Raw genomic sequence first — 27,699 nt, forward strand, 5'->3', positions numbered from 1 at the left:
TCGATTTCCACATCATTACAAACTTTTTGCAACAAATTCGCTTCGAAATTACGTACGTTCTTATCATGCATGGTCACAAAACCATCTTTTTTACAGCACATGGCATGGGTGGCATTAAAATCATCTCCGCACGCACATTTTGATGGTAGATTTTTTACTTTATTATTATTCCGAATATTTATACAGGATATAGCCACTTCAGTGTTAGAAACACTGATGTGGCTATATCCTGTGGCTATATCAATGTGGGTCCTGTGTTCGGAATGTATACATTCAGTATACACCGGCAATACCTACCCAATTTCCCTCACATGGCATGGGTTGACCCGTAGCTGTGGTAAAAACCACGGACCTTGTTATTACGAAGCGAACTCCATAACCACTAGGCCATGCGCCAAATGATTGTATCTCAGCGCAAGTGCATCTTGAAACTCTTTCTTTGTAAGATCGAAACCTTGTTCCTTTAATGGTAAAACGTTAAGCCAGCTCAAGGCACCTTTTTCACTATTCTGTTCCATTGCCCGTATCTCACTCCTATTCAGCTGATTGTTAATTAACATTTCGTCTTGTTTTCGAGCTTCCCTGACAGCGTTCACACGACAAGCTTTAACTCGCTTTGTTTCATATTTGTCTGAGTAATGAAGGCAGCAACTAGTGGAGCAGTGATGATTTTTGATGACTCGTAATAGACGGCGGCACTTTCTGTTAGTATTTTTATTTCCAGGGCGCCAATTCTTTTCGATCTTTTGTAAAGAGCTCTTTCACTTTCCGAAATAGTGCTGCCCAAAAGAGATGGTAAAAACATATCGGATATGATTGCATCTAGAGGTACTAAATATTCTTCCATACAAGGTATTCTACGCATGAAATATGTAAATTTATTTAACTCGCCATGTATAAAAGCTGCAAAACCTGCTTGCGGTTCTGTCAACGCTATTGTTGAAAGTCTTTTCATTTCTTCACACCATTGACTAGTTTTGTTATTTGTATATTCATCACGAATTCCAATTGAAGCTCCAAGATGTCGTTTTCTTGTTGTCGTAAATTGTATTGACGAGTCGGTAAAATTTTTTCTCTCTTCAAGTTCAATCGCTTCACTTTTATTAATCATCCATGATTTACTCTCGTTGACGTAATAACCGTAGTTTTTTCCGTCTTTAATCACACTGTACCACAACATTTTCAGGTCAATAATTTTACCGGCACCAGTTGCATCATCTGCCAGCCATGCCTACTTCACAGCAGATTTTAGACGTTCTTGCAATAACACAGTAGTTAAAGCATAGAAGGATATCGCAAGGTTATCACCTTGAGTTGTCCCTTCTTGCGACAAAATCTCCTTCCCATCGCCGATAATAAGACGCGAAGGACTGCGGTATGTGTTGATAAGCATTGCGTCAACTAAAATAACGGCATCGCAGTCTTGATGTTCAAAGATTTCACGCATAGAGTGTATGGCTGCTTCGGCACCACTTTCTAGTCCAGTTGCTAATTGTAACGGACCACCAGTTGTTTGGATATCACTTTTTAATACCCAGATTAACACTTTACCAATAATTCTACGTGATATTTTACCGATCCTATCGGTCGAATACCGGGATTTTTGTCCAACGGAATAAGCTTGCAAGCGACGTACGCTTCTAAAGATTTCGCATGCTTTCAGTGGCTAATTTTTTTGCCATAGAAGCAATGTGTTCGCATAATTGCCGCCCTTCATGCTCGTATTTATTGCTACATAGAATGTTTCTAAATTGTTCTGCGTCGATGGACCTGGAGCTCCTTGGTCTGGCGAGCAGCTTTCTTAATCATGTCAGCATTTATGTTATCAAAATAGAAATTGTGAAGTTCTGGTACTGGAACTTGAAGCAATATTTCTTCCTGAACAGATGCTGGCTCTGGATGTTTATTCTTTAATTCGTGAATCGTGTTATCTGTTGGAGGTAAAACCTGATTATCATCGTCAGATAATATTTTCAATGCAGCAGAGACCTTTCCTTGCATCATTAGCTTTGCGAAGGTGTTTTGTGTGTCTTGTTTGTGTCGTTTTTTGCTAGCACGAATTTGTTTTTGAATTGTGTGTCCTTCTTTTAGTAAAAATTCAATCTTACTGTCTTTTCAAAGTTGAAACCGTTCAGCTAACTTTGAATTGTGTTCTTTTGGTTTGCTCTCCTTCGATGGTTTTTGAAGGAGAAAATTTGGTAAAATCATAAATACTTTTAGCGCGATTCGATGGAATTTCGTGTCACGATTAAATTGGTCGATACAGAAAGATTGTTCATTTACAAATAATTTAGATGAATAATAATTTTCCCTGATGGTAAGAAAAATAATTTTTCATCCAAAATATCGTTTCATTGTAAGCATTGTTCACAAGGCTGGTAAATACATCGCCTGTAAGATTGTTTACAATGGAATTGGATGTTAAATGTTCTCGCTCAGTGAATTTCGGAAAGTTTAATAAAATTTCTTGTCTGGTAATTTCAGTTGACATTTCTTCCTCCGGGCATAAGGTTTCAGCCCAGTTGATGGTTTTCACATCTTCATCATAATCACATGCAACATTAACGTTCAAACTGTTATTAACACGTCTGTTATAATGACTTTGTTTTCGTTTACAGGAGTACATATGAATATTAAGTCCCTTGAGTCTGTCAAATGTACGTTTGCAAATACGGTATGTGTGAACCATGGTCATAAAATATTAATAAGAGCAATGTTGAATTTTTTTAAAATAATTCTGATTATCAAATTTGCAACTCTGACTTAACTTCCCTCAATACAACGATAAAATAACACAAGTTAACAAGCAATCTACCATTCTGTTGCTCTATAATTAATTGCGCTCGATCGTAGCACACAAGATACAAATTTTAACTTCAATTTTGAGTACACACTTTAAACGAGCAATAGTGTCTGTCCGTCCGTCCGTCCGTCTGCAAATGAACATATTAAATGAACATAAACTATAATAGGCGAACTGAACTTGGCATCTACGATACTCTTAGTACTGAAGTATTGTACATGCCAAGTTCGCCTATTTAACCACGGCTTCACCCATACATTTCTGTACTTTCTTTTTCTGTGTTTGACCTTTTTTGATAACATACAACAACAGCAGCGCTGCTATTTCTTCTTCTGAGTCCTTGTTGTAAAGAAAACATGCTCAAGTTTCATGTTTTTAATGCTAGTGTATTCGCGCCAGAATTTGTCATTTTTAACGTCATATATATTATTGAAAAATGATAGTATATTTCAGTCTTTATGAGTTGCGAGAAAAGATAATCAATCATACGTGGCAAGCAGGACGAAATTTACCGTTAAAATATTAAATTTATAAATTTAAAAATGAAAGAAAGTAACAAACGAATGAAATAATATTAGTAAAATAAAAGTGAACGTAAATTATACAATGGTGTGGATTTGATGACCAGTGAATATATGCAAATACAAAGAAAGGCTTTGTTTTTTGCATTCAAGAAATCCAGATGAACTTTGTCCTACCATCATATCCCTCTGGAAAAAATCGCCAGTGAAGTGTTTTGAGCAGATATAAAAACCAGAATCTTTTGGTAAAGACCCTCTTTCATTTAATCGCTTGCAATCAATTTTTACGAAGTTTGTTGCTCGATTTTTCTTAAGGTATTTCCTGAAAACTAAGTTATTTGTTAAACGTGGGAGTGAATTGTACAACCGAAAGCTGAGCAACTTGGCAGATTTAGCGTAAAATAAGAAGGAATTGCTAGTAGCTACATTTATCAAAACTATAAACAATTTACAAATTTGTTGCTTTAATAAACCAGTCACTGCATTAAATTGCGCTTTCCGTACTTTAAACGTCACACATCACGTACGTCCCGGTCTTTTTTTACGAATTTGGAGGTTGGGATTTCTAACCGTATTTTGGGGTAATAAGGTTTGTATTCTTGGCACTTGAAAGTCATATGAAACAGTAAAAACTAGTTGAATTCGTTTTCTTATGGTAGTAGTAACAATATATCAAAAAATAATTTCTATGTTTAGTTCCCCTTTAAGATAGCTCGAGTTATCTTAAAGTCAACACATTAATGTAAATGTTTAGGGATTCAAAAATCACATTAAAAGAGTTATCTTAAGATAGCACTTGTTATCTTAAGATAACTGTATTAATGTTATAGTTGATTTCCGCCGACCGCTACGCGAGGCGGAATCTTTAAAATCGCCTTGACGGATACAGAGAGAGACAGCGCAGCTAGGCTGGATGCACGGACTAGACTTTAGGCTGAAATATTTGCGCGGACCCTGTCATTGTTATTACCTGAGAAGCCAGTAGGAAAGCTTCGTTTCGTTTACAACTAATAAGAGTACAGATTGTAAATAATCTGATCTTCACGATCTTCTAGTATTCTACATTCCTTGGCCAAAGCTTTGTGCTATGACCAAAAGCATTTTGAATTCTTGTTGTACGAATCTTGTCCTTTGGCTGTGCCTGTGGGGAATTTCTTTAAGGGTTGGCTTGCTGGTTGGAACTCCAGAGTAGTTTATATTATAGTATACTTGATATAAGGTAAGATTTATTGTATTTTGATTAGCTAGCTGGTGTTTTTAGCTGATCTGCACATGTCTTTGTCTAGTCACCAAGAAGCTAGCTAAGCTATAGCTAGAATAGGTAAAGCTAACTAAGTTTTTAGTTGTATTAATAGTTAGCCTTTCACAAGGGTTTTAATAATCCATTTCATTCCCCAACCAACCAGACGCATTTTAGGGACAAAACATATTTTTCGATTGGATAAAATTATACTTGAATTTTGTAAAATCACTTGTCCCTAGCTACAGTTAACTCCATCACATAGTAGCTAGCTAGTTAGACATGTTTCAATGGTGTTTATATTTCCAGACCCCAAACGCAAATTGACAGGCTAAAATTGGCAAATTGACAGGCTATATATATATATATATATATATATATATATATATATATATATATATATATATATATATATATATATATATATATATATATATATATATATATATATATATATATATATATATATATATATATATATATATATATATATATATATATATATATATATATATATATATATATATATATATATATATATATATATATATATATATATATATATATATATATATATATATATATATATATATATATATATATATATATATATATATATATATATATATATATTATTTGGCTGAGGCGTATACCCAGGTGTTAACAAAAATTACCAATTTACGTTGGCATGTATTCGCCATGGGTTTTATTGCAGTTGTGTGTGACTTAATTTACATATATAAGTTTTGTTCTCATTTTCTTATAAATTTCTCTCTAAATGTAACTACGATTTGTGTAGGGGAGCATACAATCACAAACAAAATATAAATTGCCCATATGAAACGGAGTTTGCTAACTTAGAGCAGGCAAATGGTAGTTCATGTTAAATTTTTTGCCAACAAGAAATAAATTGAATTGAAATGCTGATGCTTAAAGACCTTCATAGACTATAAGAACAAATTATGAGTCTACAATTGCTATATAATGAACAAGCTTAAAATCTGCTGAATTTTAGAAGTTACTATAAAAAACCTGACCTATTAAAATGAAAGCAGCTTTACACTTGGAAGAAAAAATGTTTTTTTGTCTTTCTGGTGATATTTCACTGAAATTGTGTTTTACCGATGTTGTACAAATTTTTGAAGAAGTATAACTAAAAAAATCAAATATTTTCACAATTAATAATAATTTTAAATATGTTGTGAACACTGTGAATAAAATCATGTATATATCTGTCATGTATATATACGTTATCTTTCCTGATGGCTTTATAATTAGATGGAGGGATAAAAATGAGGGATAAATATGTTGTGTATGGAAAAGTATCCAATTGTATTATTTTTCCTCATTTTTTGAATGCTTTTTCTTTTTCAGATCAGCCTTTATCAAAACATCCACCGTCTGCATTTTCAAATTGAGCGAGAGAGTAAGAATAACGCCTAAATTCTGAAACATTTAGAAGTTCAATGTTACATAAAAGAATTTGTATATATAAAAAAATGTCCAAAATTTTCTAGATTAATTTCAAAGATATTAAGTTAAAGCTTTTATTTTTTTAGATAATACTATATGTAAAATATTATAATTTTTTATTTATATATAGATATGGAAGAAAGCCCTTTTATTGTTTTTAACGTTTAAAATGCAGCCTATAAATATTCTTGATATGTTCTTAATTTAACCTAAATGACGAATAAGCACGTGGTGAGGAGCTTGTTTAATTTCGCCCATTACAGGGGCCCTTAATTGGCAGGACAGTTAATTAAGTAGTAGTGCTTATTTAGCAGGGGTGATTATTCTGTTTTTAATGAATTCTTTATAGGTTTAAAATTGTTTTCCCTATAGAGAATTTCTATTTTCTCAAAGTTCATTTCGTGTTTTGTTTCTTTAATGTGTTTGGACATTCCAGAGACGTTTTACGTGTAAAGGGAAAACAATTTTATTAAAAGAAAATTTAAAGAGGCATTAGCGATTAAACAACACAAATCGGATTTAAACGATATAAACGATTTTTATACATTTTGTACATGCATGTTGAAATTAAAAAAATAATTGGTGATATTATATTCAACTCCGCTGCGCGTCGTTGAATATAAATCACCTCGGGTTAATAAATCTCAATAACCTATGTTTACCTATTGTATATCTACTTAATATCTTTAATAAAAAAATTTGTAGGTAAGCTTCACAAAGCCTTAGAATAATCTTACCATGTTCTTAGATTTTAACACTTATGTTCTTATATAATTTGTTTCGTCCTCAGAACAAAAGATATTTACCCTGGGCTATCTTTGTTTTTAAACTTGTTAAACTATATTTGCAGATAACATGCATCGCGTTTTTGTTCTCCGAGAATAATCTCACACTATATGACATATTTTAATGCCATACTTGTTATCTCTCTGCTGATCGCGGAAATCTTCAAGCCATCGGGCTTCTTGTTTATTATTAAATACTAGTCGTTAGCCCGTGGAAAGATCCACGGGTTCGCCCGTCTTTGTTCTACCGCATATTGCGTGTATCTCACTACTTGCGCAGCTAAGCTACCATTTTGCGTGACAGACAGACGGACAGACAGACGTATACGTGTATTATAATATAGATAGCCGGGAAACCCGGCGTCGAAAGGCCGGGATGAGCCACAAGTAACTGTTGTTGAACGCCCTAAGGAGCGCTTAAAAAGAACTGCAAACTGTGAGACACAGTCAGGTGGAGTGCTTTAGTACAGGTATGCAGTATATCGTAAATCAAGTGAAGCGCACACACCATTATAGTGTTGTGACTGTAACAAATTTTTCAAAAAATAACTTTCCCGCAACAAAAGCTGAAATAAAAACAGCTTACAATCGTTGTGATTCCGTCATAGCAAAAACAATCGGTCAATATTATTTTATTTTGCAGAATAAGTTTTTGTAAAAGTTAAAAAATTAATCGTGGCACTGGACTGAGCGCTTAGTACAGTTAAAAAGTGTTACACAGGTGTATAGGGATAATAACTTTATTTAATACTACTTTAATACTAAGCTAACCGCTTAGTACAGTTAAACAGACTTGAACAGTACCCTTTTGCAAAAAAACTTTATCACAACTTTGGTTTAAACAGCATGTCGTTACATTATTTAAGTTATGTAAGAAAATAAATTAATCTATGTAATTTATTTTGATCAATCATAAGATTTCCAATTAAACGACCCCCTGGTTTCTAAAAATTCTCGGAAAGATCAAAGGAATATCGGTAACCCTTTTGAATAGACAAAATACGGCTATTATTATAGAGACATCGATTTTACAAAATTTAGTTAAAAGCAAAAGACAAGTTATATTGTAAGTAATGACAAGAACGGAATTCTTTTCGCTACGCTAATGACACGCCAACATGGGAAGTATGATTTCGGAAACATGCCGAAAGGTCGTAAATTTTTTGATTCTGTTCTTGTTATTTGTCTCCGTGCCAAAGTGTACAGGATTCTTTGTAACGAAGTTTGTTGTTTGTGACATTGCCTATCTGAATAGCAAAATATGTCGTGTCTAACTTCGTAACAGAAATCACAAATGCTTTCTTCTCTACATCACTATGGCAATTCTGAGGACCGACTGCTGTGTAGCAACAGCTTTATAATAACTAAAACGTTTTATTGACGATAGAATATTTATCTAATCTATTATCTTTAGTTTATTATAAACACAATAGAGGCAAGTCGACAATTAGACAGACAAATAATTAGACAGACAAATAATTCACTTCAAGCTAATCAAAAGGATGATGCATACACAATGAAAAGTTGTTTTAACAGATAATATTGAAAGCTGTCTGTGGTTGGAGTACTTTTTGCTTAGTAAGTTTACCTTTAAAATAAAACACTATTTGATATATTACCTTTTAGCTAATATATTAGACATGGTAATGTAAATTAAGTGAACTCATGGACGTATGGTACAAATACCAATCGATCAGTGATCAAAATATAAATGTGATAAGGTTCATACTTATTTTTTTAAATAATTTCTTTCCCTCATTTAATCAAAACCGAAATAATTAATTTTAATAGGGTTTTAAAATGTGACCTTTCAAAGTAATGCTTGCAAAGAATTTTTTTTTAAATTTGAGACGAGAAAAAGAACAGCATTTTTTTTCAGTTTTCAAAATTCAATCAGATATCAGATTCACAATAAACACTGGAAAGAATTGTTTTCTTGTATATATTGTTATTTATCTTTGCGTTCAAATATGGCGGTTTATTAAAAGAATGACTGCGTGTAAATTTTTTTGGATTTCAACGCCTCAGTAACGGTGATGAATGATGTTTATTTTATTAAAGTCACAGCTTTTTTAAAGTTGAGAACCTTTTTTTATAATTATCGACCTTCATACAGCGCAGTCTGGGCACGAATAAAGCGCTTGTAGGGACAAACTTTTAGCCTGTTTTTGTTTGACTCGATAGCCCAGTCAAGTTTCTTGGTCACTTTCTCACAAAGAACTATTTGTGTCATACGGAGAAAGGTCGTGAAATGTGTAACCTTAATCTATAAGATAAGTATCTATAAGAAAATACATGACACACTGCTAGATATTACACATTTTTTCCCTATAATCAACCTTCATGGTATGAATTAAATATAGCTAGCTAGATGGCTGAAAACAACCATATGTACAATGTAATGTATGTTTGGCTATGGCTACAACAAGGACAACCAAGAAGAATTAGAGCAAGCTAGCTTATTGTTGCAAAAGTAGAAGAAATGGATAATCAAATATCAAGCTAAAAGAATCAAGATATGAATAATTATCAAAGAATATTTTTAAATTTCGACGAAAGGTTATTAAAAATGCCACAACTGCATATGTAGCTTATATATACTGTCCTTATTACGTGATTATCTAAAAGTGAATATTTAACCCCCCCCCCCCCCCTCCCCCACCCCAACTGCATAACTTTATGGTTTAGCATCTCTAAAAAAACTTTGAAGAAATTGTGATTGAATGGGAAGTCATCGGATGAAAAACGAATTAGTAAAAACATTCAAACATCCATTTAGCTACTATAATTTGGTTGTTTTGATGCATATTTGATGCATATTTTCAGACAATGTATAAGGAACTGATATACATACATATTGGAATATATTGATAAATGCTAATGCAATCCAATTTCGCTAACAGATTCATTGTTAATCCCCCTTGGGTTTAAAATTGATTTTTTTTTTAATTCAATTTTTTAATTTTTTCTAGCTAACTTTTTTTTTTGAGGAAAAGATTTTGAGGATGAATGTAATCTTCTTCAAAAGATAGATTTTTGCAGAAAGAAGTCATTTGTTTACAACTTATTCGCTGAAATAAAACCTTGTCAATAAGTATAAAGAGAACCATTTCTTACTAAATGGCTTAAACTACACCTTTCACCACAACTTTCGTCAGCTATTTACCTAGCTAGTTAGCTGACTGCACCTGCTTTGCTTTGAAATATAGTGGTAGTAACTATTGGGGACAATACTATACTAATAAGGTAACAATAAGAATTAGCAATGTGGTGCCAACAATAACATTTCTTTCTGGTAACACGTTGGACACTTGACTTTTAGCTAGGCTAACCTTTAGACGGAATCAACAGTCTTTAGTCATTAATAACCTTGAATTTTTTGTCTTTTGGATAGGATACAGTCCAAAAAACATTAAAGAATACCCTTCTTTAATTTTAGTGTTATAATATTAAAGCAGGTAAGCCTCAAGTTAAATTTTCTGTTAATGTTGTTGTTGTTTTCTTCTTGTTGCGCTACCATTATGAAAAATTTGTCCCTACAACAACTCCTGTAATGAAATAAATTTCGCCATGATTTTTTTGTGTGTAATTCTGTTGCAGGATACCTTTAAAAGAAAAGCTAAATTAAATTTTAATTCAATCAGGCCTATTTGTAAATTTTATCCACGCTGGCATTAATGCGGTTGAGGTATTAAATTCACAGATTTATCAGAGACGCTAGATTTTTAACTACATCCCAGCAGGCACACGACGTCTGTTGCTAGTCGCTGCTACGTCGCGACGTCGGCCACGTCGTTACAACGTCGCTTGGACGTTGTAATTTCCGACGTCGTATTTTGACCATAAACCAACGTCGATCCAACGTCAGGATTTCCGACGTTGCATATCGACCATAAACCGACGTCGGATTTATACTTACTTTATACGTCGCACCAACGTAAGATTCGATAACTCTTTCAGGGAAAAATATTCTTAAAATGTTCTTAGAAAATTAACAAACGGTTTTTACAAATGCAATAGCTGACTGACTATTGGAGATTGTACGAGGGTACGCTTTTATTATAATTTTATAAAAAAATTAAAATTAAAAGTTTCCAGTTCAAATTTGTAATAGCTGTGACCAAACCATGTGATGAAAATTATGCAATTTGATTTGTCAAAACATCGTACTTTCGAACGAGGAAATATTCGAACGGAAAAGAAGTCGCTTCGAATTTAAAAATAAACACAACGTTTTTCTCTTTACCAAAGAAAGTTGAAGTTGAAAACGTTTCAAAATATATTTGTTGAAACAACGTTATATATGTGTCAGTTTCTTTCGCGCTAAAATCGTTGTGTGTTAATTTCAAGCATTTGATGTTGGTAAAGTATTGTGGACTCTATTTTTACGAACATATAGAAGAAAAGAAAGAAAGTGAAGATATTTCAAAATATATTGAGAAGGATCTGACAAGCAGTAAGTTTTTTTTAATTCCCTGTGTTACCCTGAATATTTATATGGAATACAATGTATAGACATTTCAAGTTTATTTTGGTCATTATTTCGCATATGCTATAGAAAAATTTCTGTATTTTAGGTTGATGGAAAAAACGACAAAAAAGGAATTGAGAAGATTCCTGTTTTAAGAAGAAGAAACAGTAAGTAATTCTAGTTATTTATAACTAACATTCTATCTAGGCACATCAATTGAAAACTGTAAAATCTGTTTATATATTTTTCTTTGAACACCTAGCTTAGCAATTACACATCATTTCCGAGAAATTTTCTTATGTAATAAGCGTGTATCTTCGCTCTGTGACAAATTCTACATGCAATTTATATCACTAGTTATATCATAATACCTTTATTTTCTTTCTATAGCAAATAGAAGAAAAAGTCGATAAAAAGTCGTTTCGATAATGAAGACGCACGTGAAAAATGCAGAGGTCATAAGAATGTAACTGTGGAAAGTTTATAATTTCTTGAACATGATAGTTTAGTAGGCGACGTTTCGGGAGATCCTTCTCCCATCATCGGACAAAGTAAAATGATGTTGAGCATGTATTTATATAATTGCAGAGGATCGAAATTCATAAAAATTAACCAATCAGAAACGAGCTGTTAATTACAGTTAATTACAGTAATTAACATTTTCGGACCTAGATGTAGGTAACTACTTCTTCTGTAGGGCTGGTAACCAAATCTCAGGAAGTTGATACCAGATGCTGTTTATGTGTTTGTTACGTGCTACACTGTTGATGGTTTCTTTAATCTTCCTGGCCGTTGTTCTGGATTCTCTGTTAATGATTTTCTTCACATCCCAATTAAACTGATGACTTCTGCCCCAGCTGTGGTCCGCAATTTCGTTTTTCTTTACATCTCCGTTTCTCACTGCGCGCATATGTTGTTGTACTCGTTGCTTAAACTTTCTTTTTGTTTCGCCCATGTGCCCTGCATCACAATCTTTGCACGGGATTTCGTAAACAACATTGCATTGTTCTTCCAGGTTTATTTTGTCTTTTGGTTTAGATAAAGTGCTTCTTAGGGTGTCTTTAGAATTAAGAATGCATTTGATCTTGTGTTGCCTTAAAACTCTACGAAGGATCTCGCTAGTACCTGCTACAAAGGGTAGGAATGCTGATGCGATGAAATCCTCTGAGTTTCCTTGTTGTCTCCGTTGCATCTTCTCTTCATTTTATTTTCTACTTGCGTGATGACTTTATGACTGTATCCATTTGCGATTAATGCATTTCTTACACGTCGAATTTCTTCTTTCCTTTCCTGTTTGTCACTGACTACGCTGTTGGCACGATTTAGTAATGAAGATATAACACTTTCTTTGCAAGATTTCTGATGGTTTGATTCGAAGTTAAGGTACTGGTCAGTGTGTGTTGGTTTACGATACACTGAAACTGAAATGGAACCATTCTTGCGCTTGACCAAAGTGTCCAGGAAAGCGATACTTCCATCGTGTTCAAGCTCAACAGTGAATTTGATTTGTCGATGTAGGCTGTTGATGTGTTCATGGAACTCTACTAGATGAGATCTTTTAATTATGGCGAATACGTCGTCAACAAATCTTTTCCAAACCTTTGGACGTCTGTCTGATGTGACTAATGCTGTTGTCTCGTGTGCTTGCGACTACTGATGATGCAGGGCCTCCCATGGCAACTCCGTCTGTTTGAGTGTAGAAGTTCTTGTTAGACAGATGCCATGTTTTGGTTAGAACAAGTTCGACCAAACGCAAAAAATCCGGTACTGGAATCTTCGTCTTTTCACCGAATCCAGCATCGTTTTCAATAAGGTCTTTAATGATGTTTAGGGTGTCTTTTATGGGAACATTTGTGTAAAGTGATGTGACATTAAATGATACCATGCATTCGTCATCTGCTATCTTTATTCCTCTGATGTATTCCGAAAGTTCTTTTGAGTTTTTGCTGTGGTGTGCTGTAAATTTGCTGAGGATAGAAGCAACAAATTTTGATCTTAAATTCCAGGGGATTAACACGATAAAAACGTACTATTATTCTTTTAATTCATGAAATACATGGTGTCAAAAATATTCTGTATCAAAATTACCAGCTCACCACTAACAGTTGCGTTGAACATACTTAACCTAACCCAAATGAACAATTCTTATCCTATAATCAAAATCGCATTCTACGTTATCCAGTATTTTGACAGGCTACAATAACCCATGCGACCACACTTTACCAAAAAATATGCTCGAAGCCGCTAAACGCCTACTACAACATCAAACTCGCAAGAAAGACATAATTACGGTTGAACATTTGCACGCATTACATAAACAACTTGTTAAAACCGAAGCTGTTAACCTTTACAAACTTAGAACTTTTCATATCTTTGTGTTGGGATTCTGTGACTTTCTTAGGTTTTCGGAAATTAGTAATCTGAAAAGATGTGACGTCAATTACAAAAATAGCTTTATGAAAATGTTCATAGCGAAAAGCAAAACAGATATCTACAGAGAAGGACACTGGGTTTACATCGGCGATTGCGGAAATGAGATCTGCTCAGTATATAATTTACCTGAGTATATGAAGTATGTACCTGCTGAGCCTGATTCCTATCTGTTTAGAGCTATCACAGTTACATCAAACAACAAAATTGGAAGCTTTAAAAAGATGAACCGCCCAATCAGCTACACAACAACAAGAGAAAATACATTCGATTCACTGGCATCAATCGGATTGGATAGGACAAGATTCGGACTCCACAGCCTACGAGCAACAGCGGCGGCAAGTGCAGACGTCCCAGACCGTCTTTTTAAACGACATGGAGATGGCGTTCGTAGACAGCTAAAGATGGTTATGTGGAGGACGACGCAGAACCCTAACCCTAACTTTTTCGTTCATAACTACTACTACTACTACTAGTCAAAGTTCTTTGAGTCTTCCCTGTCACAAAAATAAGAAAATAAATAAGGTTATTTTCGGTTGAGCGCAGCGAATTAGAAAATAATTGAATTTATTTTCGTATGTTTGGACAAGGCCGGTCGCGTGGTTTTTCAAGTGTTTAAAGGGCGTACAAGGCATGGAAGCGCTCACATGTCAATTAGTTCTTGAACCGTGCACGTTAAAACTGTTTGATTACCTATAAGATGAGCAGATTTATTTTGAATAGTTTATAATGTTGTTGTTAATAACAGTCTTAACCTAATTAGAAAATAAGTAGCTAAATTGTCAAGTAATAAAAAATCTGCTGTAAACGATGTATTTTAGCTATTTAAAAATTATGTATTGATATTTTGCTGATATTTTCCACATTGATAGCTAAAGTTATGTTAAAAACTCGTGTGTGCTTACATGCATTGCTAAAACTTAAGACTAGTGTTATTTCACCCTTCTACATTTTTATGCACAACGCATAGGGTGCTACAAAGTACCGTCAAAACATTTTTCATTAATTTGGTTAACTTTAGTTTTGTTCATAAAACTAAACGACCACGGCTCCAAGCGTCATATTTTAATCTTGACCTTGGAAACTGATGACTAAGGAAGAAATGATGATTATGCCAAAATGTGAAAGCCAATCATATTTTAAAATTTAGTCAACGGGAACAGGGTTTTTTTCACCGTCATCTCTCATACTAAAATGCAACAAAATAACAAGGACAAGGGTGCGTGTAAATTAATTCATGATAAATTTCCTTGTTATGAATAAAGAATTGAACACAAGCCTTCTTTAAACGTGTTTTCAATTCTTTCTGAAGTTAAAGGTTCACTAAATATTCTCGGCGGTGGAGAGTAATGTCTCCTTCGTGATAATTTGATGATTTTATTGGAACAAAAAAACCGTGATAATTTATGTTCGTTTCAAAAAAACATAAGTAAACATTGCACTTGTTTCTCAGTAGCTAGAAAATAAAAAAATAGCATATATTTCGAGTAGATAGACCAATCAAAATGCGAGAAAACAAATGATGGTTTATGATAATCTCTATCAAATCTATAGTAATCAGAATAAAGTTCGCAATAACAATGATTAAAAATGTAAGGACTCGATAAGAGAGAAAATGGAGAAGTATTAATCTGAAAATATTAATTTTAAATATGATTGCATACCAACGAATATTAAAAATGCTTTGTTGATTACTCATGCAGCTGGTTGACTATTTTCAGTTTTCCATGTAGGCACAACTGGCTATCACTTTTTTTAAATGATTAATGTCATGGAAGTAGAAATCTGTAGTTCAACCTCTATGGTAACATGAAGTGTAACTGAGGGTTAGTAAACTGTACCCAAGTATTTCTGAATATACTAAAAAGAGCTTCCGTGGCGCAATTTGTCTGCCAGTTACAACGTATCAGGATAATACCCGATATGGACTTTAAAGGAAAAAAATGTTAATAATTTGTGTGATCACAAACCATGTACAGACTACTTGATTGGCCCGTAGAAGTATTCACGTGATAACGTGGGCAAATCACATTTACGACACAGGAACAGGTACTATCAGCAACAGTGTATTCAGCAGCTTTTCATAAAAGCCATATGAAAAACGCGCCAAAAGTTGATTACAAATATAGAAATGAAAGTGATAACGTGGAATAAAATCAAAACAAATATGACTACTGTCAAAATTGCAAACAATGTGAAACTTACAAAGAAATTGACAACAAACCGTTAAACACAAAATTTAGCAAAATAAAATTTTGTAGTCGCATGGAAAACACATTTTGCAAGGCCACTATTGTTGTAATCTAAAAAACATTTCTCTTCTCCTATACCGATTTTTCATATACTAGGTACTTTGTTTCAACTTCTTCTTTATATTTTAGACAAATCAAATAAAAGCGACTGAGAAAATATTGATTCAAACACATACGATAAGAAATAACATTGACAAAGTAAACCCCGTGCGGAATTTCTTGTTTACCTAGTGAATGTCAGCCGCATATCATAACTGCATATCCTAACCGCATATCATAGCCGCATATTATAACCCCATATCTTTAAGTTTAAAAATGCTTACCCAAATAGAATTTTTACAATGGAAGAAGAAACGGACGTCAACATATGTGGTTTTCTTGTTAATGCATTTTCTTATTGGCTTAGAATTGGGTTGCGTCAATGCCACATTGTGGATATATGTTTCAACTCTTCTCAAAACTGACAACGATGAATGGTATTATGGCTTAATAAACGCTGCATTTTTCGTTCCATCTTTATTCTGTCCACTAATTTTAGCAAGGATTGTTGATAAAATACGTCGAATTAAAATATTTTTAATTGCGATGTTATGTTTATCTATTATTGGTAGCATTTTATATTCAATTCCTGTGTCTCCACTGTATCCTTTAATTGGAAGATTTTTAAGCGGATTTACTATGGCTGTGGGTCCACTTATAATTTCCGAGGTGGCAAGATCTTACACAAGTAAAGAATTAATGCAACGAATACCCCTGTTAAACGGAAGTCGAATGTTTGGTTACGCGTTTGGTCCTTGTATCTCGTTATTTTTTACGAAAGTTGATTTCTGGATTGGTCAAATACATATAACATACGCAAATATCATTGGTCCCATTCTAAGTATATTTGGCGTTATTTCTTTTTTTGCTGTTGTATTTTTTACGCATGATCTATCTCGAGAATATGATATGAAGTCAAGTATAATGGAAAAGACTGAACAAGATAACTACAATTTTTCTACTTCTGAATCGACACTGGACGTAATTAAAAGGATGTTACAAACTTTTGATACACTGCTGCTTATCATCATTTCATTATTTTTTGGTGTCGTTGATCAGTTAATATTTCGTGTATTTCCCCTACTAATTATACAGAAACTAAATTTTAGCTATACTGGTTTGAACTTGTCGCTTGTTGCTCTTTCGTTGTTCAACACAGCCCTTATCATAGGTTTGGTATATTGGAAAATGTCGGACCATCAGATCTACTACACTGGAGTATTGAGTGTCATATCAGTAATGATAACAACTTCTTTGCAGCTTTTAATTTACCACAAAGTTGGAAACTTAACTACTTTATATTTTCTGATATCATTAACAATAATAGGTTCCGTCATCTTCCTTCTTTCAGATCAAACATTTGGCGTAGTTGTATGTGCAAGGCTGGCTTCTTCGTGCAATCAAGGTTTTATGGAAGGTGCGCGGTTGTTTTCTCTCCAAAGTGGTCGAATTATTGGAGGAGTGTTCGTTGGGACTTATTATGATTTTATGAATGCATTTTATCTTGGAATCAATATTGTATCAATCCTGTTTTTGTGCGCCATCATTTCTAGAAGAAAAACACTTTCAAGTCCGGTACCAGTTATATAATGAATTGTTACAGACATTCTTTGATAGCAACATAGATTTTTTGAACAAGGTTTAATGTTACATAGATTTCTGCATGTTTAGGCTCAACTTTTGCTTATTTTTTGCTCGTTGATTATCAACTTAAAAAGACCACATTATGTTTTCTTGCCCAATAAGACTGATGCATCAATTAAAATGGCTAACATAAATATTAGAAGAAACAAATTCTTACAAACTATTGCTATTTTTGTAACTACTACTTTTTTTTGTTTGTTTATTTGTTTGCAATAAGAATAGCGAAAACGCTTCATTTTTTACATTCTGCACGCTTTAGCTTTAACGCGTTATATACAAACGAGATCAAAGTTTTTATAATAATTTTTCTGATTGGTTTTATTTTCAACATGTACTGAAAATTCAAGAACGCTGTGTTATCACTTTCAAATCAATTGCTAGACTAACTCAAAATGCATACAGAAATCACATTAAATATTTTCCATGTAATTAGACGTAAATTAGATATAGCGTTAACGACTTTTTAGAAGCAACTTAGGATTTTGTATGTAAGAAGGGAAAAAAATAGTCATAATTTTGATTAAAAATAGTGTGGCAACGAAAAAGTTATTGTAGTTCTTTTTTTCTTGAGTTTTATTTCTTTTGTTTTGAAAACGTATTACATAATGGTAGCGTAATAAGAAGAAAACAACAACATTAACTAACAGTTAGGGAAACCCTCTTAATTAAGCTGTATAGTTTAATTTAGGTGTCAGTTTGATTAGGATGAATGATTTAGTCTAATTAGACGTTATACAGCTTAGTTAAAGGCGCGTAATCACCCTATCGAAAAAAAATTAACATATACATTTTATTTATTTATTTCAAAATTCAGACGGAGTTATGATTTTCCTGAAAGTTTGAGGATATAAAACGTACTAGAAATGGAAATAATGGTACTTTAATATCTTGAATTTATTGTTTGTTTTTCCAGCCGCCATATTTAACGATCTTGTTGATCTCTTATTCTCGTCTAATAAGCGGGCCGTCGCAAAATGCTCGTGTGAAACCATAGGTAAACAAACGAGAGCTCTGAGATGGAGTTCGATAAAATCGCCAATATGGTAGGCTCTGTTCACCATGCTGTTCTTTTTGGCTTGTTTTATCTTTGCAAAACTTGGCATCAAAAAGCGGATACAGGATTTTTTTCTCCCTAGGCGGATTTGCGAAGCGAAGCCAATGCGCAATTTTCGCTACACAAAAATTGCGCGTGTTTAATCAGATTTAATCTTGAGGGGCGCTGGAAGCTACCCAACTGTGGTCTGGGGCAAAGCCCCAGAAGCTTTAGCTTATTTACCTATTTCACAATCCAAAATGCAGCAGACAGAACCTTTACAAGTCCATTTCTTACATTTTATTTGGAAAAAAAAATCATAAAATTCTTAAATCAAAGCCAAATAATGTTTTCAGAAAAATTAAGGCTAAAATTAGCTAACGAGCAAAACTTCTTCTTTCTTCCACATCCAGAAATTTTTTTTGCAAGTTATGGGTAAATATAATAGCTTTTAGAGGCTATAAATTTTTGGAAACTAAACTAAGTAAAAAAGACATATAATTCTTATAATTCGGTAATGCAAAGCAGTATATATTACTAATAACATATTTTCATATTTAATCTATACAAAACATTTAATAACATGTTTGTAATTTTAGATCATAGTAACAACAACATAAACAACAACAGATAAATACAATAAAATAAAAATGACAAGATTATATAGCTACTTAAAAACAAACCTTACAACACAACAACCTACAAAAACAAAAGAATGAACACTGATTTAGCACAACATTCAGTCAAAAAATATTTAGTCCTTTAGCCTAATAACAAGAAAAACACTGTTTTTATTTTTTGGTAACAATTTCTGGCTCAGACTCTTAATGTTGAAACAAACTTGAAAATACCTTTTAGCTGTTATGCAATAATTACTATAAATACTTTAAATTTTTACCAAAACAAATATTCAAAAACAGATACCGTTAACTACATTATTACACATTTTTGTGTCCATCTGGATAGGGTTGTAATAAGTACATGCTAAGTCATTTTCGTCACGTTGGTAGAACTACAAACATTTTCCATGTCTATCAGCATGACACTTCTTTAGTAAAAATGTGAAAAAATTTTGTCATTTCACCCATTAAATAAAACCATGCCTTTTTCTTATTCGAATTGTATATATATAATTACCACCATTTCCAGTAATTATTTTGATACGAGGATAATGATTTTAAACCAAAACATCATCAAGTCTTGTTAATCATCATCATCATCATTCTCGGCTTAAGTCTTCCTCCCAAAACTAGTGTTCTCCTCTTTCGCCTTGTGGAATGTTAAAAAATCGTTTGGAGAGTGTCTGTTACCAGAAGCTTTGAATCTACAAATGTAAACATACAAAGTTGTTACGAAGTCAACAAATTCTTATATACATTAAACCTTTACCAGCTACAAAAAATAACCAGCTGGCTAGCTATTCGATTTATTGTGTTCTTATAAAATGTCTTGTTACTTAAATAAAAAGGAAACCCAAGATAGCACAAAGCTCTTTTGAATATGACACAAGTAACAAGGCTTTTTCAAATTTGTTGAAATTGAAACTATAATCAGTTTCATGTTCACACTTGCTTGTCCCCAGATTGTTGATCCACGACGCGTGTGTATCCCCGTAAATATGGTTTTGGGAGAACAGCAATAGAAAGCAATTGTGTATCTAACAAGAAAATACGTGGAATCGGGCGCCGTGATTGTGTAGACTTGTTCACGAAGATCTATTTTTATATATTATATGCAGAAAACATTTTTTCTATCGTCGTAGAGCATTGCTTTTCTGTGAATTATCAACATCTCGAGGACTAAGTGATTTGCTATGTTTTTTCTCTGTAAGTGAAAATGTCAGATATACAAACTTAAATTCTAACAAATTTCACGTGCCCGACTTTTCCGGCCCCATCTTTGATGTTGCGTACACGATCGGTGGCCGATGCCAATCGTACACGTAATTTTTTGAGGCCTGACAAATAAGGTTTTTTTAAGGTTTTTTCTAACAACCATGATAAACAAGTAATGTTTTTCGCTGCTCAATACTGCCATTATTCAACGGTTACAAATTGCCACGTACAGGATTCTTCGATGCGATAAGGCACCATTGCTAAATTTTGGCCACCTCGGATGTTGTTTGTTTTCATTCAAAAAAAGTGTTTGAAACTTCTGAAAAAACTATTTTAACATATTCCTATACAATTAATATATGGTGCTCCGCGCGCAATGTTTTAATAAAACTTTTATGTGACGAGAACATCCCCCAAACTTTTTAAAATACCGATTTTTTCTTTGAAGAAAAAGTGCGGGTACCTACAATTCTGAATGCTATTTTGGAAGGACAACACAAATACACTATTAATAAGGTCATGATACACTATAAAATGTCTGAAAAAAGGAGCATTCTAAGTTAAACATTTCATTCATTCTTGTTTCGTTTATTAAAAAAATCTTCATGCTAAAAAAAAACCCCAAACAGTCGGTGTCTTCGTTGTCGCAAAAACATCTTCCAAAAGATGAAATCATTTTTTTCCTGCTTTTAACGGCAGAGTTACACTTAAATGATATTACAAAATCAATGAAGCAACAAAGAAACTTGTTCGTGTATTACTTTTTTTTCGAATATTACTGTTTCAATATAATAAACTTTTTTGTGCTGATTTTGCGTATTTTAAATTAAATTGAAAAAAAATTGATCCAATTCGAAAATCGAATGAATGGAAAACGATTTTTTTCTTCACCTGAAAAATATTTTTAGCTATGATACACAAAACGATTTTGGAAAAATCGAATATTTTTATCAATGTCGCTAAGTGTAGCTCTGCCTTTAACACTTTTGCTCAAATGTCGCTAGACACACCATGCCAGTATATGCCTAGGAAAAATCCTAACAAAATTTTTATAGTGTATCATGGACATAGTGTATCAACGGCTTGTGAGAAGCAATATTTATCCGAAATTTTGCGACAGTCTTAGGTTACGATGAAAGAGAATCTTAAAAACACTCTGGCATTAAAGCGCATTTATGAATTTTTCATTTCTTTTTCATTCAAAGTTTAAAAGACTACCATATGAATCATTAGCGAAGTATATCAACGAGGATGTTGACGAAATATTAGACGTTGGTCACGTAAGAGACAGTTTTCTGGTTTCGTGTATGTCAGATAAGGATGAGTTATGGTATGCAGCGGACAGCTACAATATAAACCCACGCCCTTCATGCATAATGTACGATTTTGATGCGTCACTAATACCTGAAGCGATGCAAATTCCTAATTTTGAAAGTTACCCAGTCAGTGTTGAACATATTGATGGAATATGGAAATAACTTTGTTGTAAGTAATAAAATTTTTTATAATATGCATTGTATATGTTTTATTTCTGACATCTACTTAATAACCGCTGCTTGTACTAGGGAGAACCTCGATCACAATATCGCTGCTTAGAATCAGATATGGAAGCAAGTGTAACTAACTGCTCAGAAGATATATACGAGAATGTCCTCTTATCACCACCTCTTTCTGATTGCACAGATTCTGGATTGGTAAGAAATATAGAATTGGTCAAAACCTGGAAGAGGTATTGCCGCATTGTTTTTCTTTACTTTTTTGTAGACTTATAAATGTAATCTCTTTTATAGCAACCGGCTCAATCCGTCCAGGAATCATTTAAAACTTTTACTAATAAAAAGGTATACCTTCGTATATGTTTTAAACGAACACGGGAATAGTGTTTTACATTTATGTACTTATGTATATTTATTCCTAGAACAAGGGAATAAATAATACTGCAGCTTTCATCTTTTCCAAAATAAATAAATAATACTGACTCGAGCCTTTTCTTCAATTCAGATGCAGGACCACTGAAAGATATTTCATATTATCTTAGTACCAGTCTAAGATCTTTTTTTTTATATTTGCCTACTTTCACGTCCTTATGCTGTTCTTAATTATAGGTACGGTAACATTTGCGACATATTTGGTAAATAATGATCAGAATTCACTTCATTCAATTATGGCTGACGATAATGGTGTGTACAAAAATATTGGAACCCCCACCAATTATTTCTTCTATACCGATGGCGATTGTCGAAAAGCACATTGTGAGGAGCAGCAATGGTTTATTAAAAAAAGAGTGGGCAAGAAGTACACCAATGAAGCTGTAGAGAAGGAGAAAATATTCGCTTTGGTTCGAACATATCGTGGTCACTCAGTTTAAAAGAGCTTTACAAACACGATATGCCGCATAAAAAGCATTACAACTGAAAAATTTATGAAATATTGCCTCGCTATCAACGCGTGGTCTGACGAAGAATCGACAGACTTTTGTATAGCATGTCATTGTAATGCAAAACGGAAAACTGCAAGGCCGACACCATTAATCCGAACAGAGAAAAGGGTTCTAAAGCTAATGGAAGACGATTTGCAAAAGGGAAATAGACCAGAAAGTACTTATGATCAAGGCATCGACAATTCTGGAGGACCATTTCGATGTTCTTCGCAATCCACGCAGCCACGAAATCAAAAACAGGTATTACCAGTTTTCTATTTTAACTCTGACTTAAACGTTGAAATATACAAACAAAATTATCTAGAACTTAATGTTTTTAAGGTGTATAACATACAGCAGAGCATTGGCAGAATTTGTTGTACGAATAATCAGACAGATAATGAAGATGAGCTTAAGGTTGTTGGGGAAATGAGGCGGGAAGAACAAAAATTTATTCGCAACGTAGTGTTCATACCAGACGAATATATTGTCACCGCTTTCGATGACCAACAGTTGAACGACATCGAGAAACTGTGCGTAGATCAAAACAAATTAATTGTGATGGATACCACATTCAATGTGTGTGATATGTGGCTTACAGATGTTGGCTATCAAAACTTCCGACTTGTAAACGACAAAGGTAGTCATCCTTGGTTTTATGGTCCCGTCCTTTTGCATATGAGAAAAACACCCGAAACATTTTCACGTTTTGCAACTCCTATTTTACAAAAACCGTTAAAATTCCAGCATTGTTATTTGCCCAAAGATTTAGGGTCAATGCGGTTTATTAAATCGCGCCCCTGACGGTACCAAATTAATAAATTAGTGCATGATTTTGTTACACGTGTTAAACCCTAATTCCACCGACCATCATGACAGAGGAGCAGGGCAGAGGAGACTGGGAGTTAGACTGGCTAAATCACTGCTGCGGTATATTAGCATTTCATCCACAGAAATAAAGGAGGTTTTAATACAAAAGGAGGGAATATTAGAGATCATTTTTTCATCAAAGCATTGAAATTGCTATGCTACTGCTGGATTTACTAGAGAGGCGGAACAACGCTTACGCGCAATTTTTATACTGACTATGTACAGGTCTGAAAAAGTACCTTAAAAAGAGCATATGATATATGATTTTCACACTTGATATTGTTGACTAAAGAAAATTCTTTACTATCAATTATATTACTCTGTAGTAAATGAATATCGAAAACACAATTTCCAGTGCAACATACGTGGTTGACTAAAAATTTTAAAATGGGTTAAATTTCTATGTATTTAATTCGAAATCTTTACGTCATTCTCACTGTACTTAAGTTTTGCCGCCTAGACATCGAAAAAGCGAGTCCAGCGGCGCAGTTTGCGCATGACATTTAAAACCGGTTGGGATATTCTCGCTGATTCTGGCTGATTCTGGGTTGTTTCTGGGTGGTTCTGGCTGATTCTGGGTGGTTCTGGGTGATTTTGAGTGGTTCTGGGTAGTTTCATAGTTTAGTAATACCGCTTCTAAGGCCAATGTACCATCCTGAGAAAATTTAACATCAAAAGGTCCTATTTTTGGCCAGTGATTATGTTCCACCGGCATACTTCACATATCGTAGCCAAGTACAAATGGCATTTTTGGAATTATTACCCTGCACGTATATAATAAACCATCTTTAACTTAACCTATTATTTATATCGTTTAATGATATCAAATACTGTCCCTTTTACAAAATAAGATTTTGCAAAATCTCCGAATATTATTTTTCAGCACAAAGAGGGTTTCTTGTCTTGGTGGCAGTTTATGTAATTAAGAACAACATGGCAAAAGTTTACATTTTAGAACTGGTAGAAATTTTTTTATTCTCAGGTCTCAGTTATGATCATTTTAAAAGAGAAAACATTCTTAATATTTTAGATTTTAACAGAGTCTGACTGTATGTAGCTATAGTCATTTTATTATAAAACATCAGACGTTTTACTAATAGGGGCAGTTCACTTAGAATATAAACTTGAAAAATGCATGATTCCATAAATTTGGACACTGAATTCAAATATTGGTCATTTTGGTTGAAAAACATCAGAAAATGTCAAGCATGTTAACCCAGATCCAAGAATAACCCATAAATTTAGCATTAGAACCTGTCCTTCTTAGTTTTGAAGTTAAAAATAAGACAATTTGTTGCACAGAAACTAGATTGCCCAGCTCTTCTCATACAATTCCTAACGTGTTCTCAACAAAATCACCCACCTGGAAAATAATAGCCATTGAATATGTCGCTTATAAATATGTGGTTGCGTAAAGCTGTCTCCAGGATGTCACGAGCTAGCTAGGTACCTATATATAGTACATAGTCCAGCTAGCTAGTTCAAAAAATGAATCCAGTTGCAACTGGCTAGTTGAAGAAATACGAACCAGAAAGAAGGATCATGCGATGTCTTGTATAGTGAGAGAGGACCATCATGTATCGAGAATGATCAGATAATAGGCAAAAAGGTTTTGCTTGTTCGATTTTTAGCAACAGCAAAAATATCTACAGATTATAACAACAGCCAAAAATGTTCTGACCTACACCAAAGGAACTTGTCTTCTATTTATAATAAATCGAGGAATGTGTATTCAGACTCAACAAGTTCTATCAAACGAAGAAAGAGAATTGTATCTTCAAGCATTAATAGCAGTATGTTTCCAAAGTCAGTATCCATAGCTGATGTAATTAAAGCTGGAAAACTTGTGAAACCAAACACAACTGATAAAGTGTTGAAATTATTTGACATAAATGAGACAAAATGGTTTAAGAGCGATAGTAAACTTTTTCATGTCGAAAAGGAACATTTTGCAGAAGGAGTATTTCGTTATACATTTAAGGTTTATACAATGGAAAATTATGTGAATAAACAGTATGTTAATAAAAAATTTAAATCTTCAACCTGGAGAAATGTAGCACACTCATATGGTATAAGTTTAGAGGAGAGATGCACATGGCTGCTCAAGCAATAACAAACCGTTTAAAAAAGGGACAAAATATTTCGCGAGTTTTGAACATTTTTTTATTTACAATAAGGTTTATTTTGCAAATCTTGCGAATGAACCGGTAGCAGTTGAACCCTTTGTGCCTGGGAACTTTAAAAAGTATATAAACAATGATGGGGTTGCCAGTGCAAAATATAGTACCCCTTGAAAAGGATTTGTATGCTAAGGCTGAATGTTTGACTCACTTCTCATATCAAGATAGCCAAGAGAGGCTACTTCTAGTTGATTTACAAGGGATTGAGAGATATTTTTGCTCTGGTAATTTGAATGAAATGGCGATTGATAATTTCTTTAGCCAGCAGAAATGCAACTTGTATTGCAAACTTCTGTCGTTAACAGAAATATAAATGGAATCAGAGGAGGACAAAGACTAAACATTTTAAAACTACATATGCTATTAGGGGGACATTTTTGTTCTTATTTTGTTATAAAAGTACAATACGATATATTGTGGCATGTTTTTGTTGTAGGGAGACATTTTGTTCTTTAAAGTGCTTTTCATTGAATATATTTTTTAAAAAAGGCACTGCATCGTTATGTTATGTTATGTTCTTATTATATTATAAAATTTGTTCAAATAGTCCAGTCTGAAGTGGATTAGCTTTTTGTATGTTATTTTTAGTTATGTATTATGCTACAAAGAATGATGTAATTTGATATATGTGTCCAGTTACTAAAGACTAGGCACCTTGCAATATTGAAAGCTGTGATTTCAGAAACTTAAAAGCTGCGACTAATTCACTACACTTTAAACCTAGCGGATCAGGAAGTACATCAGTAAAAGTTTCAACTTTTTCTTCAGTGAGATAGTGATTTGGTAGACAGTCTGAATGTGCCACTTACTTCCTCCAAAGACTCCTCGGTTATGTTGATATGTTTGTCTTCAGCGTTATATTTTTCTGGGACAGGTAAACATGTGATTAGGTATTCAAGTTGGTAATTCTAATCCTGATTGATGCCTTATGCGATGAGAGTTCCACATACGACAAAACGTATCGCACTCTCTTTGAACTACAGGAATGAAAATATAGGATAGCATTTTACGATCGAATGTGCAACTCGGGTCATAAAAATGGGATAATAGTAGGACACTGCTCCTTTAAGTATTTTTGCAACCGTTCATGCAAATCCTTCCACGATCTTTCTATTTTGTTAGAGGTTGATTTCCCATACTGAATACACTTCTGTCCTCCAGATCACAGAATTTGTCAACTAAGTATGCATATATCGTTGTTATTACTCCAGTCTCACTTCCACGATCCATGCGTAAGTACATAGGCAATTTCTTTGTTGCTAGAAGATACTCAATATAGAATTTTCCAATCAAATTTGAGTCAGAGTTCGACGTCCATACTTTAAGAAAAATGAATTTTCTGGAAAACGCGTGTCTAGGCAACCATACACGGCAAGAGGAAATGTGGAATTCTTAACAGTTGTTAAAGGCGTTGCATTGTCGACATACTTTATTTGAAAAAATTTCAATCGCATGGCTAAGGTTGGAACACTCCAGCAGTATTGTGGATACTTCTTTCGAACAAAGTCAACTATTTCTGACCGTTTCATATTCTGTTCCACGTAACATTTCAGTTCCTCATGCAAAGAAATATCTTTGTGCCAATCAGCCATGTTGTCTCATTTAAACAATCCCTGCATAAGTTACACGTATAAAGCAGACCAGCGGTGCAGGGGAACTTCCCGGTGATCTTGATTTTGATACTCATAGGCCACGTCGACGGTT

At 33.6% G+C, this 27,699-nt stretch overlaps 2 protein-coding genes across 3 annotated transcripts; both read left to right on the plus strand.

Moving 5' to 3' along the window:
• Positions 1-7,792: 7,792 nt before the first annotated feature.
• LOC130630239 (uncharacterized) lies at positions 7,793-25,869 on the plus strand. Of its 2 annotated transcripts, XM_057443654.1 has the most exons (6): positions 7,797-8,400; positions 21,732-22,011; positions 22,092-22,220; positions 22,317-22,367; positions 22,632-23,206; positions 23,288-25,869. In XM_057443654.1, exons 5-6 carry the CDS (start codon positions 22,949-22,951, stop codon positions 23,747-23,749), a joined length of 720 nt encoding a protein of 239 aa, XP_057299637.1. In that variant the 5' UTR covers positions 7,797-8,400; positions 21,732-22,011; positions 22,092-22,220; positions 22,317-22,367; positions 22,632-22,948; the 3' UTR covers positions 23,750-25,869. The 2 variants fall into 2 exon arrangements, with proteins under 2 accessions (XP_057299636.1, XP_057299637.1); XM_057443653.1 differs by having other exon boundaries at positions 7,793-8,400; positions 21,732-22,220.
• LOC130630238 (uncharacterized) lies at positions 15,295-18,043 on the plus strand. Its single transcript, XM_057443652.1, has one exon. The coding sequence runs from the start codon at positions 16,291-16,293 to the stop codon at positions 17,602-17,604; it is 1,314 nt and encodes a 437-aa protein (XP_057299635.1). The 5' UTR covers positions 15,295-16,290; the 3' UTR covers positions 17,605-18,043.
• Positions 25,870-27,699: the final 1,830 nt, after the last annotated feature.

This window comes from Hydractinia symbiolongicarpus, chromosome 2 (assembly GCF_029227915.1).
Source record: "Hydractinia symbiolongicarpus strain clone_291-10 chromosome 2, HSymV2.1, whole genome shotgun sequence".
Lineage (NCBI taxonomy): Eukaryota > Metazoa > Cnidaria > Hydrozoa > Anthoathecata > Hydractiniidae > Hydractinia > Hydractinia symbiolongicarpus.

Excerpts from the sequence above, each read along its gene's own strand:
- LOC130630238 (XM_057443652.1), top strand. The coding sequence starts at position 16,291 with ATGCTTACCCAAATAGAATTTTTACAATGGAAGAAGAAACGGACGTCA.
- LOC130630239 (XM_057443653.1), top strand. The coding sequence starts at position 22,949 with ATGAAATATTGCCTCGCTATCAACGCGTGGTCTGACGAAGAATCGACA. Across the intron at positions 23,207-23,287 it reads AGCCACGAAATCAAAAACAG|GTGTATAACATACAGCAGAG; the intron begins GTATTACCAGTT and ends AATGTTTTTAAG.